The sequence below is a fragment of the Diadema setosum genome, chromosome 7, assembly GCF_964275005.1.
Source record: "Diadema setosum chromosome 7, eeDiaSeto1, whole genome shotgun sequence".
NCBI lineage: Eukaryota > Metazoa > Echinodermata > Echinoidea > Diadematoida > Diadematidae > Diadema > Diadema setosum.
Genome location: NC_092691.1, coordinates 30,934,720 through 30,948,967, shown reverse-complemented (window position 1 = coordinate 30,948,967; position 14,248 = coordinate 30,934,720). Strand labels below are relative to the sequence as shown.

Here is a 14,248-nt window from a genome sequence, read left to right as displayed (position 1 = left end):
TCACATGGCTTTCATTTAAATGCAAAAAAAACAAAAAAATGTAAACCAGTCTTGTTTTCATAGCCACTTCAAATATCACCTTCAGAAAACAACATCACTTCAAGTGTACATTCATGAACCCAGCATTAACTCCCAATTTATTTCCCAGCATGAGCTCATGGTACAGTAAACAAGTTATTTATGAGTGTACATCAACGTGTACAACTCTTTGCAATTGTTATTCGAAGCATGGAGGTAGCTGCATGTTAATAAAGTTTCAAACCTGTCAGTCTGTAAAAGTACGCCAAAAAATAGAAAACACACTTGGTGCAGATACAATCGACATTGCATCAAATATTTTCTGTACCAGATTTTACAAACTACAGATGTGAACATTAGCATTAATCACCACAGCCTGCTCCAGTGAAGCGGGCAAAGGAGTGATTTGATGGTAGGGACCATCACATCTATATAGGGGACACACCACTTGCGATAGATTTCCAATCTCAGTGCCATGGTTTAACACCTCGACAGCCGCGAGTCCTGGGTGCAACTTCCTTCCTGTCATGAACATTGCAGATGGTGTCTGTGCATCGGGTGATTTAACATCTAACGGTGGTGGCGGCAGCTTATTGGGGAGGGGGAAAACAGAAGCTCACATTCGTAATCGCCTCAGTCCAGACGGCAAACATGGAGTATAAATTTCATGGTCCGGAGACTGCTGTCCTGCTTTGCCGCCCATTAAAGAATTCATGCCAGTTGTCCTCCCGTACCAATCTCTGAATTCTACGGCTCAGGCTTTTGAGCATGGGGTACGGAATACAGCTGATACATCTGCCATGTGGACAGCTCGAGATTTTCTCGATAAGATACTTTGTGGGCTTTCAAACATTCATGGTTTTGCTTCAATACAACTGCTGAAGGTCGAGTAGATTAGATTTTTGGAAGATTTCATTGTATGTGACTGCCTTCTCTTTAAAAATAACTTGACCAAGGTACACTGAGCATAATAATTGTATAAAATAGAATGATCCTTATATCCACTAGCATTTCCTTCTTCTTCTTCCTCTTTTTCTGTTTTTTTTCCCTACCCCCTGAATGTAAGCTTGATATTATTCTGTGAAGCACTGTGATAAACGTTTGTTTACTCACTGTAAGATACCCATTGTAACCTATTCATAGTACCGGTACCTAAATTTAGTATGCAAGTTGTGGTAGGTATTGTGTTGTAGGATGCCCATCTCAAAGTTTGCAAATTACTTTTACTATAGATTTGAATACATTTATTTATTCTTTGCAATCCAAATCAACCACAACTAGCAGGACTTGATCACTGGACAATTGAGACTTTTAAAGACCCAGTTGAATTGGCTGACTTTGGCAAGTGTTCCTCATTTTGACAAACCTCTGTAGCACGGCAAGTGTGAAATTTCACACCATACTTCCCTTCTGGCTTGGCCACAAGAACTGTGATTGTTTTTCAAGATTTTCTTCCATTTATCTTTTTTTTTCAAAGCAAGAGTATCTCCCCAACATCCTTTAAAATGCAAATTTAATAAAACAATAGACACTCTTGAACTGTGACGATATCATTGACAATCTCCACATATTGTCAGGATAGCTAAATAATCTCTCTGAGCCGGAGACAAGACTACACATTGTGCTATAAAATACACTTGTGCATGGCTTTTACCTGTCTTAGCACTGGGCTTTTACAGTTGAGATCTGATTACACCTTCAGTCCTTGCTCGTTCTCAAATCTCGTTTTGGTTTCATATTTTGTTTCATATTAGGTTGTTTGCTTTTGCCCACACAATTAAGATAAAATTGCAGCTTTCTGCATGGCTCCAAACGTGATCTGCTTAAAGTGTTATGGACAGCACTATAATATATTCAATACTCATTCCCTTCCCAGCAACACAATGTGTAGTTATGCACAGTTTTGCCAACATGAGCTGATAGATGAGCATCTACTGGGAGGTACACTCACCAAATCAATGCTGATTTCTAATAGGTGCATCACACATGATAATTTGATTTTTTATTCCATTTGAAGTTTTCTTGCCTATGTAAGAATATGCTTAAGATCTATACACCTGTATGTCAGTCATCAGAAACGAGAGACCCGGGGGTCACGCGCTCACCTGAGTATCGCAAGTTCACCTTCCATGCATTCTTGCAGACTCTTACCTGAGAACATTGGAAACTTATGGTGGGGGTAGCTTTGAGAATGGGGGCATGGTGTCCATTTACATATTCCATCACACTGGTAAAAAATACCTGCCAAGTACAATATTGTACACTGTACTTTATAGAACGTTGGCTTATGCAGCTTGGAAAAAAAGACTTAAAGCCCTATCACTTTAGAACTAGAATTAGAACTAGAGAAAAATATTATTTAATATTCATTAATTTAGGAGGTTTGGACCCCCTGGGGCCCCCAAGGAAGCATGGTGCCCATTCAAACACTTTGAGATCTTATCCCTATGGGAATGCTACTTGACAAGTTTGGTGAAAATCCATTATGTTGTTTTCAGCAAGAAGATGAAAATCTAGGCATGCATTTAGACACCCCCCCCCCCCCCATCCCATCCTGCTTCCTTAGGTCCCAAGGGGGTGGGGGGGGGGGGAGGGCACCCCTGATTCTCCCATGAACAAACTTGAAACAACAGTCATCAATATACTGTATTAACTTTAATAGCTCAATCACTTCCAGTTCTAGAGAAAATCTGTAAAGATTCCTTACGGGGGAGGGACCCCTTGGGCCCCCAGGTGGGGCATGGTGCCCATTTGATGGAATATTACAGGAGGGGGACCCCTTGGACCCCCAGGTGGGGCATGGTGCCCATTTGATGGAATTGAGATTCTATCCCCCTAGGGATGCTACCTGCCAAGTTTGGTGAAAATTAGTGATAGGGTTTTAAAGCAAAAGATGAAAATTTACCATTTCGGTCCAAATTTAGGCCCCCTGGGGCTCCCCAGGTGGGACATGGTGCCCATTTGATGGGAATGAGATTCTTTCCCCCTAGGATGCTACCTGCCAACTTTGGTGAAAATTCATAATGACATTTTCAAGAAAAAGATGAAAATGTACAATTTGGGCCCCATTAGGACCCCTCCCCCCCTCCCCTGGGTCCCAAGGGGGGCACCCCTGATTCCGCCATGAACAAACTTGAAACTACCATCATCAATGTACTAATTCATAGTATTAACTTCGCTCTTCATCACTTCTGGTTCTAGAGAAGAAGTTTTTTTTTAATTCCTTAATTTTGGGGGGTTTGGACCCCTCTGGGGGCCCCCAGGAGGGGTATGGTGCCCACTTGAAGAAATTGAGATCCTATCCCCCTAGGGATGCTACCTGCCAAGTTTGATGAAAATCGGTCTAGGGGTTCTCAAGAAGAAGATGAAAATGTAAAAGTTTACGCACGACGCACGACGCACGCCGGACGAAGAGCGATCGCAAGAGCTCACTTGAGCCTTCGGCTCAGGTGAGCTAAAAATGGGATGGGCAAAACTTCCATTTCAAGGAGAGACTTGTCAAGTCATGTTGACGATGAACTAAGAGATGACAATGTAGCTCCAGCTTCATAACGATCTATCATGGCAAATGATTACCATACCCATACACGTGGACAAGGAAAGCAAATGTATTGCTGAACCAGAGTGATTTACATGTACATGTAGTTGCTTCAATATATTTATCTCTTTTAAGATTTGCTACAATATGTCAGAAACAGAATAGATTATTTTTTGAAGGCAAGGATAAGGTATAACCCCTTCTTACAGCAAGGGTCTTGAGTATTACCATAAATATACATTTATGTACATACATGTACATGCACCTTCCTACAACTACATGTACATACAGGAATAACGAAATTAAATGACAATTAAATAATGTGATTCTTCTTTCAGAAATCATTGTAAAAATGTTGAATGGTAAAACCCAAAGTGCAACGAATTGAGAAAGTTAAATAAAGGAAAGAAAGAAGGATCTCACCCTGACACCATAACAAACTCCTCCATCCTTCAGTTCGTCTTCAACGTGCAACCATCCCCTTGTCGGCTTGTTGATGAATGTCCCGGTTCTCGTCCACAACTCCTCGTTTGACCTGTGACCGACCACATTTGGTCCCTTGTTCTTTTTGAAATGGCTCATGACCCCCGACATGGTGCAGGAGCTGGTGTCCACTATCCCTCGTTCTCTCTAGCTCTCTCCCTCTATCCCTTCGTCCAGAGGCGTAACACTTCAATCTCTTGATCCTCTTCTCAGCTCTTGCGTTAGATGTGTGGGCTACCGCACGATGATGACATCTGACATACAGCTGTTGGAAGCACAAAAACAGAGGGATATTTGTTACCTTTACTGGTCTGAAGTGAAAGCATTTAATGGGGAGGGGTCATTCACAAATTAGCCATTTATAAAATACTGATTAGTCTGCACTTGTCAGGTGCTATAATTAATGTATAATCCCACTAGTGTAGGGCAACTGTACTCCTTGTTCACACTACGTATGTCCCATGTTTCAGGGACAGTCAAGAGAGATCTATCTGATCTTTTTTGTTTCAAGACTGACTGTCCACACTACTATTATCAGTTGTCTCTGAGCTGCGGGTAGTGTGTGGCGCTGAAGAGGTGCGCACTGCCAGTTAACACCAGAGTTTGTGCATGTGTACCATATTCACAGCTGTAGGCCCTATAACCGTATCAATTACAAGCTCAAGTTCACTCTACCCTCAAAATTTTGTCCCAAAATCCATTTCTAAAGTTTCACGGGACACCAGGATAAGTCCCCTTGAGCATCCACCAACACTGTGATTTTTTTTTTTTTTTTTTTTTTGGGGGGGGGGGGGGAAAGTCCAGCAGCATGGGACTTTCCCCCAAGACACAGGACCCAATCTGAACTGCTGGGTACATGTAAGTTAGTGATACAAATGGGCAGAAAAGAAAGGGTACCGGTACTCTAGGTAGAATGTTCGTCTGGGCAAATGGGGGAAATTATTTGTAATGCCTTGCTTGACAGCACTCTAATTTTTCTACAGAGTTTCCAGTGCAAAGTGAATGTGCAGTGATACAAACGTTATGAATCTATAGATCTGACCATTTACATACTTCTGTGAGGTGTATTTTTTAAAATCAATAAATAAATTTTGTTGCAAAATGCATGAATAAAATGCATATTGATAATAATCTCAGTTGTAATAGTGACAATCATTTCCTGTTTCTGCCTATGACTGTACAGTCTTAACTTAAAATATTTACACTCACTTTATCTGTCGTACATAAATGGGAAGGACACTTGTCAGTTGTCACGATTGTATTCCTTTTGACTGACAGTCTACCTTTCAAACAGAAATCACACACACTGGGTGACTAAGTATTGGTATCCACACAAACACACACACACACACACACACACAAACAAACACAAACAAACAAACAACATACACAAACACAAATGATACATCGCCCAGGATAACCTACAAACTGTACCTGTGAGCATGATTAAAATGAAACATGAAGGTATCTGGATTCCCTTCTCTTCCCCCCAATAGCCTCCAGTGACTGCCGGAATATCCCAACACAGTCCTTAAGTGGCATCAATTAATTCCCGGGATTACAACCACATTAGCTACACCTATTTTGGGATAACCAAAGGCATCCCAGACTGAGTCACGTAAGGGCGAAGACCACTGGGCTTCAATCTAACATACTTTCTATCCAATATTAAAGCCCATCAGCATGACAAGTCATACGTGTATTTCCCTTCTTTGCTGCATGAACGAGTTGAGATGTCTATTTCAACCTTATCAGAATTTTATGTGTAATCTTTCCTGAAACAATCACACATGAGCTATATTGTCTGAAATGCAAATCCTTCCCCCTTCCCCACTCCCCACTCCCTAAAACGTTTTATAAGTGTCATTATAATATGACCAGAACAGGTGATCATGGACAGGGTAACAATTTGTTGTATTACGTGTGGGGGGAATGCATCCTACAAGCACTGCTTTTTAGCATTCCTCCCCATCTCCAGCATGTCCGTATACTTACAATATTTTGTAAACTTATCCTCTATTATGTATCATGATGAAATTTACTGTATGTATTCAATTTCTGTAAAATATTTATATGTTTCTGTTGGAAATAAAAAAAGAAATGAATGAAAAAAAAAAGAAATGAACAAAATAACATCCATTCCTTCCCATGGTAAACTTAGATATATTTTGATTTCTTTACTGATGTATCTCCAAGAAATGATACAGATTCATGCATTATGTAAATTATTTTGGTAAGCAATGTAAATATATCATTTAAAAAAAGATAAATAGTTCAGCTTCTTGGAGCTCTTGGTGGTCATACTAAAAGTCATTAGGTTCAACATAGGTTATATACATAACTGAACAAGTAATACAATGTACACTGTGCTAATGTACATTATGTACCTGGTACAATGTACAGACTACATTGTACAATGCAGATTTGAATTTAAAATTTGCATTATTACAATGAATATGTGATGAAGATCACAAATCATTTTATCTAGATCTGGAAGTTAGATAAATTACTTGAACTTGCAAAAAGTGTAGAAATTGTAGGCTACAAATGTGCTCATCTCAATGTACAGTATGCTAAGCTCTATAAAGTAAACCAATTGAAAACAAAAGGCGTGCATTTGAGTTTTTTTTTTTTTGATTCATTTAATGAATGTTTCCAATGGAGACATTTGCTAAGATCTCACTCTATACGTAAAGTGTACAAGGTACACTGTGTATGTCTACAATGGTTGTGCATTCAAAGTCACCGAGTTCCACGAAACAATGCTTTTAAATTATACACATTGACTTTGTTTTAAGTGCACTTCACCGACAGTTTCGATTTTGATGCAAGGATCAAGCCCTGATTATCTGAGGTAAACTTAGACTGATACACATGCATACAATCGTATGTCAAGCTTTAAAGGGTATCCACAGTTCTGGTCGAGGTGAGGATTTAGCTTTTAACGTTCTGCGAGATATTCAGAAACCACTCTGTGAGATATCAAAGAACATGCAATTCTAAGGGGTATCAAAAGTTTATTTGATGAAAATCGGTTTTGAAATGGCTGAGATATCCAAAAACAAGGTGAAACAAAGAGATCCTAATAAGAGGCATGGCCTGTGCCTTTTATTATTATCTCTTTTTTGGATATCTCAGCCATTTGAAAACCAATTTTCATCAAATAGACGTTGAATCCTTCTTAAAATTACATGCTCTTTCATATTTCATAACAAGTTTCTCATTATCTCACTTAGGAATGTTCAAAACATGAATCCTTACCTCAACCAGTACTGTACAGTCCCTTTAATGGAATGCTTGTCATGCAGAAATACAAGCTTTTGTTCAAGTTCTGTCTTCCATTACCAGAGCTGAGTGTAAACAGTGTAAGGTGAGACCATACTCTACATTTTTGTATTAACATTCCCTGTATACATATTGTATGCCTTGTCTGGGATGAAGGCAGCACATTATCAAATAATTTATGTACATGTAGGTCATCTTGGATGACTATCCATGAAAATTAGGAGCAGATACAGTATGAGGAAAACTGTGACACTTGGTTCTAAGGGAAACTGGGGCATAACATGATGGAATTTGAGTGTTTCCGGTATCTTTTTAACATTCAGTCCATGAGATAAAACACCCAATAGACTTTAATCTGTCATGATGTAATGGCCCAACATTGGTTTTCACATTTAAATTAAGAATCGCTGACTACGCCAAGGGTCAATGCTCCAACAATTAAAGACTTCACCTCTTGAAAGGACACCAGAAATCACTGCTATCTCCAGTAAATCATTTATCTTGCTACAATACTTTAATTCACACATTTTATGTACTACACTGTACATTGTGCTGTATGCACATTGTACATATTTACATTGTAGGATATGATTTCATCTTTCTGAATTCTGAATTCTGAAACTGGAGAATTTCATAAAAGTCATCATGGAGTTGAGAGATGATGACATCACCCCAAATTCCTTTATGTTTTGTAACCAACCTAAACATATTGTACATGTACAGTGTACACTGTATTGTACATGAGACTTTGAAATTCCATAAATTTTCTCATACATACTACATTTTAGGCCTACAGTGTGTACGTGTGTACACTGAATTTACTATTTTCTATGAAACTTTTACTTTTCAATCTCACCTTCAGTACATAAATTTCTTTAAAATCCTTCTATGTCATCTTAAAAAAGAAAAAAGAAAAACAAGTGGCCTTTCACTTGAGTAGAGTATCTCTTCACCTCATACACAAAATACAGTCAGAAAAGAGCGTGCTGCGGTGGGGGAAGTACATGTACATGCACTTTTGTACAATAGCTGTATATGCCCCACTAATCAAAACCACTGCATGAAATTGATACATGTACATGTATACATTGCATATTGTGTTTTCACAATTCATGTTATTTCTATGATTATAATCTATATGTATTCAGCTTTGTTTTTTTCATCAACAGAGGAGTACCGTTGCCCTTGAGAGCCCTGTATACACACAGGCATCGAACATCTGAATAATAGCATTTTCAAACAAGCAGAATGTGAAACATAGCATCACTAAAATAGAATTTTGATAGAATTCAATAACAAAACATACTGACATTGCTCAGACCTTTGTTAAGTACCAGATAGTTTGGAAACAAGCCAAATCTTTCTCCTACTGATTCCGTGTGTGGAAATTCACCACTAGCAAAACCGAAAAACCAATTATGTCCGCATACTTGCGTGTAACAACCATGAGGGTTTTGACATCAAAGCGTTGCAGTGTGTAGAGTACAGTGGTCACATTTTATATGAAATTAGAAATGAGACATAACAGGCTTATACCAGGAAGGTGAGATTCTTATGACAGGTGAACAACTACTGTACATGCTGCCTTCAAAACCATTATATGATCAGTAAGTCATTATAAAATAGTACGAGAGTGACTTTGTGAGCAAAACAATGTGAAAGTAGAACCAAGACACTTAACAAGTTACATTATAGCATGCCAGGGATTTTATATGACAGGTGCGTTATTATGTGCTGCCTGCGAAACCAGTATCAGTCCTACATGTATATCAAAGTCATTATAAAAAGAGATAGAATGACTTTGCGAGCCAAGATGAATATGCTACTCTAATAAAGTTTCAATAATGCTTGCAGTATGCTCTACTGTACTCAGACAACTACTGTATTACACTGCTCAGATGTCACATGTAATAAATATTTTATAGTGTGGTTCTTATATGGTTGAGCTCATGAAATAATCACAATTTGAAAACAATCCTGCAGTTTAGTCTTTAACACTTCACAGTATCAAATATACTGTACCTAATACACTACAATCTCTAGATGTATCCCCTTTGTCAGAATCTCATTCTGCGAATGTACAGAACTATCAGATCAAGTGTTTGAGTTTTTTTAGTGTTTGGGGGAAAAAAAATTGAATTTCATGATTTGCCATTCATTGAAAACTCAGAAAACACATCCATTTTTTTTTTTTAAGGGGACACTTCTACTGACAACTACAGATTACGGATACTTCTGCAGAATTTTAAAGGTTACAGAAATAAAATTCTGACTATACACTGCACCTTGTAATTAAATTAATGACTCAATATGACTTATTAGAATACTTTTGCTTCTGACAACTCTTATGTACGGTATTTGCAAAGTAAATATACAGAAAACTTGAAAGGAAATGATCAAGCAACATGTGCAGTCATGGTACAAATGTTGTATGGTAAAATGGAGTTTGTCTGCCATGATGCAGGCAGTATCATGCAGGCAGTATCGTGCGTCATAGGAGACATCATACACGCATACTATACATGATATGTATTCACACATGATGTACATTTGTGTTTTGAATTTGGGTGTTAACACTGTGTACCCTGCATTTTTTGAAAGAGACTTCATGCTTAATTACAGTGACAGAATAAGTGTGTCATAATGCTACGTGGTCAGGTATGCTAAGCAGAAGGGTCTCAAACTGCCTGGTCTGACAATTTTTTTCTTAAAGACATGTAAACATAAACAACACTTGAATAGTCTCTCATTATAGTCTGAGGTATATTCACACTCTATATCCTAGATTACATGATAAATATTGAGAATTTTTTGAGACAAATACTGATAAATGATACAGAGAAGCTAAGCAGCTATAAGACTTTCCATAAATTCCACTGACATAAAAATTAGCTAAGTACGGTATGTACAGTACTAGACATCACAGTACCACGAAGTAAAATATCACTCTCTACTTTCAAGAGTAAGCTGATTAACACAGCAATTTATAATTGACACCTTTATGTTCACATTTCTCATGATAGTACAAAGCAAACAAAAGACTGAGTGGTTCCAAAAGGAAATTAGTACAATGTCGACAATCCCTACTCAGATCAGATTTTCAAAAACTATAGAATCTAGTTAGTAAGCAAATAATCAACGTTGGTGAAGGTGATGGGACAAACTACCACTTCCGAGGCGATCTGGATGTAGCTACAATGTATCTTTCCGAAGCGCAGCGTACACATTCAGATCGCCGAGGAAGTGATAGATTGTCTCATTGCCTGAAACCAAAAGTTGATTATTTACTTTATATTCCACATCAAGGGTCCTAGATATTCCCATTTTATTCCACATCTGAAACCGTTTTAGCTGTCTTTAGGTATCCTAAGGGCTTAGGCTACGTAGTTTACTTTAGACGTATGGTATGCGCATAGATGACAAAACTTTCCGCGCCCCGCGCTTGGCACCGAAATAAAAGTGCGTTGCACTGTGGTCTTTCACTTGACCCAGGTCAACTGATAGACCACAGTGCAACGCACTTTTATTTTGCACGTTAGTAATCAAAATTGTAAGTTATATCACGCATTAGGACTGTGTGGACTAAAAGATCAGCGAAACAAAAGGACTATCATCATAGAGTGTAACAAACTTTTCTTCTCAGGTGATGTGACGGGCAAAACTATGCTTTATCACGTGATCAGCTCTTGACCAATCCTATAGCAAGATTCTTAGTATGTGGAATATAATATGCCATACTTGTACATGTACTAATAATTGGATAATCTACTCTGCTGATTAGCACTTAGGCTACCGGTCGGCGGTACATGTTAGATAATAACTAGACACAGCCCTGTCAATGTACAGTAGCCGTTGTGCGAAGTGGCGTCTGTCTGGTTGGTCTACAACTGTACATGTTAGGTGGCATACTTTATAAGTGGTTATTTTCGCGAGGGTTTAATTTTCGCGAATTTCTCAAATCACAGTTGGATCGTGAATTTAACAACAAGCGAAAATGTCGCCATACACTAGAGTAACAATACATGCAAGATAGCATTGGTATCAATTCGCAAAATCAACATCTCGCGAAAATGTCTGTCACCTTCTAATTCGCGAAAATATCTGTACGCGAAAGTAACAGCTTATACAGTAATATTCACTTACACTCATAATATATTCCACAATGTATAGCTCTACTAGTACCGTGGTCTACACCCTAAACGTAATTAAAGCTTACTTGGGGTGGGCTACATGCATGGGTGGGATCAAGCTAGATCCAGTATCAGTGTGATTTACACACTATACTGTGGAGTGGTTTCTGCCTGGCTGTAAACTTGTCTTTGGAGTTGGCTGTAGAAATGTTGAAGGCTATGATGGGAACATTATGAAGAAGAAGCCATGCCTTACGAGGTTTAGATGTACAGCTACAGTAGGTACAGTGCAATTGTCTCATTGACTAACTGACTTCTCGTGTGCAATACCAAACGTGTATAAGTATTAAAAACGTAACGTTATAGACTATTAAACAGTAACGTTAGACGTCTAGATCTACTGCTGTTGAGTGCTGGGTAGAAACTCTTATTAGCGTATTCTTCACTTTGTCACTGTCATGTCGTCTTGGTCGATAGAATTTGATAGACATTACCATGAATATGATTACGTCGACTATTCGTTACTTACCTATCCTGCTGTAGACTGTGGAATAACTATAATCACATGGTGTTATTTGTGATTCTAAACCAGTTTTCGAGGTTATCGTAGTCGTAGCAGTAGAAGAACTACCAGCATAGGCTCCGGTGTGACGATGATCCGGCCAACGCAACGGTATCTCCACGAAGCCCTTTACCCTTCAACTTCCTCCTCTGTCCTGTAACATTGTAGTCTGTCACACTGCACCTGCTAAAAACGTACCCGAGTTCGTACCGCTCACCCCTTCATCTGCTTGGTGCTGTTTGTTGACACTGGTTCGTACGTACTGCACACGCACACAGCTGGCACGCATGGATCAATGTACTTGTGTGTTGTTACATTCGGATTCCTTCTGCCACCCAAGCTAGTGGACTGTGCGCAGGTGGGTTGAATCCTGAACTCACGTTTCGCAGTACTGCGGCAGCTAGCTGTGGCCGCATCCAGCCATCTGACAGGAAATTTGACAAGGTTAGTGCTCGGAACCACTTACCCGAAGAGCGCCATCTGTGACAATCACTTCGACAGTTTCGACAAAATACTAGTAGTGTACCGAAAAGGTTCTGGAAACAGATTATTTTGAGCATGATGAGATTGCGTCCTCTTCGCATTATTGTCAATGTCTTAAGTTGTAAGCATTGAGTTGTATTACACTCTGTGCAAGCAAGGAAAACTTAAGCTCACAAGTCATCGGTTAGCCTACACTCAATTTGATAACAATATTTAGTCATAGTTACATGCAGATAATTATCTTGAATGTGGAGGGTAACAAAAACCAATTTCGAATACTAGTACACCCGTAAGTTATGCTTATACTCTTTTTCAACAATGCAAATAAAGTACAACCATTCAAAGTGACAACAAAGATATGCAAACAAAAATTAATTAATGAAACATTTTGTTCGCCAGAATACAAAAAGAGAAACAAAAATCGGCATTTCAAATGAATGTCTTTTGGTAAGACCTAAAAATCACATTTCATTTTAAAACACAATAAGGCCTTCTGGGCCAAGTGAGTGAACAGACCACTCTTATATGAAATAACGATACACCAAAGGATACGAAATAGTAAAACCTACTGTTTCCTGATGAATGGCATACCATGTCGATGTATTCTTTTGAAGCTCTAGTTATTGATAGTTAGTGACAATTCTGTTCAGCGGAAAGTAAAAGGGATACAGCAAAAACAACAAAGGATAGAACATGTTACGATATAAGAATGGGCAGAAGTACATCCTCCCCCCCCCCTCCACACACACACGCATTTCATGTCCAGATGCTAAGAGATGGAGTAATGACATGACGTTTTAATGATAAATGTCGGACATTAATGTGTGTTGGCCATTTTATACCAGATAGTTCATATAATTATTAGCGGTTTCTTTGGAATATAGTGCAGTGAATGAATAATTTTTATGTTTACAAATCTACTAATGTACCACTCTCTTCCTTCTTTAATCATTTCTTCCTTTTATCTTTCTTTGAGTGCTTCTGTTTCATCTTTTTTCCAGCAGCAGCAGTCGTCATTATTCTCATCGTTATTGTCATTGATTTTAAACGGATTTTCGCGACACTAGTGTGAAATTTGCTTTCTAGCGTAAATCATCTCGGTTTACTCGAGGCATGTAGGGCAACGGTATAACGATGATTTCAAAATAATTGGATTTTTCAGCTTAATGAAAGAGCACTTTAGACGTACAGGTCTCTTTCAGAAGGCAGGAAAATGATAATTGATATATCAAAAAAAAAATCACCACTTTGATTTACTGCCGTTTATGACGCCATTGCCGATGAGCGCTATTGCATTGAATGCATGTATCGACACTTTTTTTTTCCTATCAATATTGCTATACACCAGGTTTGCTGCCAGGTGGATGTGTTGGCAAGCGCAATTTTTAAGAATTACAAAAAGGATAATTAAAGAGGCATTCCAGACGATATGTATAATTTTTGCATCATGAAGTACATAAATCGGTAGTGCCATAAAATAGATTTGTGGAATTTATAGTGGTCCTTAAACTGACAAACCAATACTCTGAAAAACCCCAAACGCAATACACTGAACAAGGATGATGACATTTGGAGGCAAATCTTAGAAAATACTAGTATGCGGGAGGCGAGCAGGGGGGAGGGGTATATTGCAAGGGGCAGCGGCCAGGTATCCCCCTCCCACACATGGGAAATTTCGTATTTTTAGACCTGAAAGTCAGTGATCTGGTGCGCACTTTGAGTCAAATTTGTGGATTTTCTCCTATCAAA

At 38.6% G+C, this 14,248-nt stretch overlaps 1 protein-coding gene across 1 annotated transcript in view; it reads right to left on the bottom strand.

Annotated features, from left to right (window-relative positions):
* LOC140230622 (SHC-transforming protein 1-like) overlaps window positions 1-12,127 on the bottom strand; it is a 115,863-nt gene extending 103,736 nt beyond the window's left edge. Inside the window, exons 1-2 of the mRNA XM_072310762.1 lie at window positions 11,984-12,127; window positions 3,980-4,304 (exon numbers count right to left, since the gene is read on the bottom strand). Coding sequence (XP_072166863.1) covers window positions 3,980-4,150 — 171 coding nt within the window. The 5' untranslated portion in view covers window positions 4,151-4,304; window positions 11,984-12,127. The remainder of the gene's footprint in view (window positions 1-3,979; window positions 4,305-11,983) is intronic.
* Window positions 12,128-14,248: the final 2,121 nt, after the last annotated feature.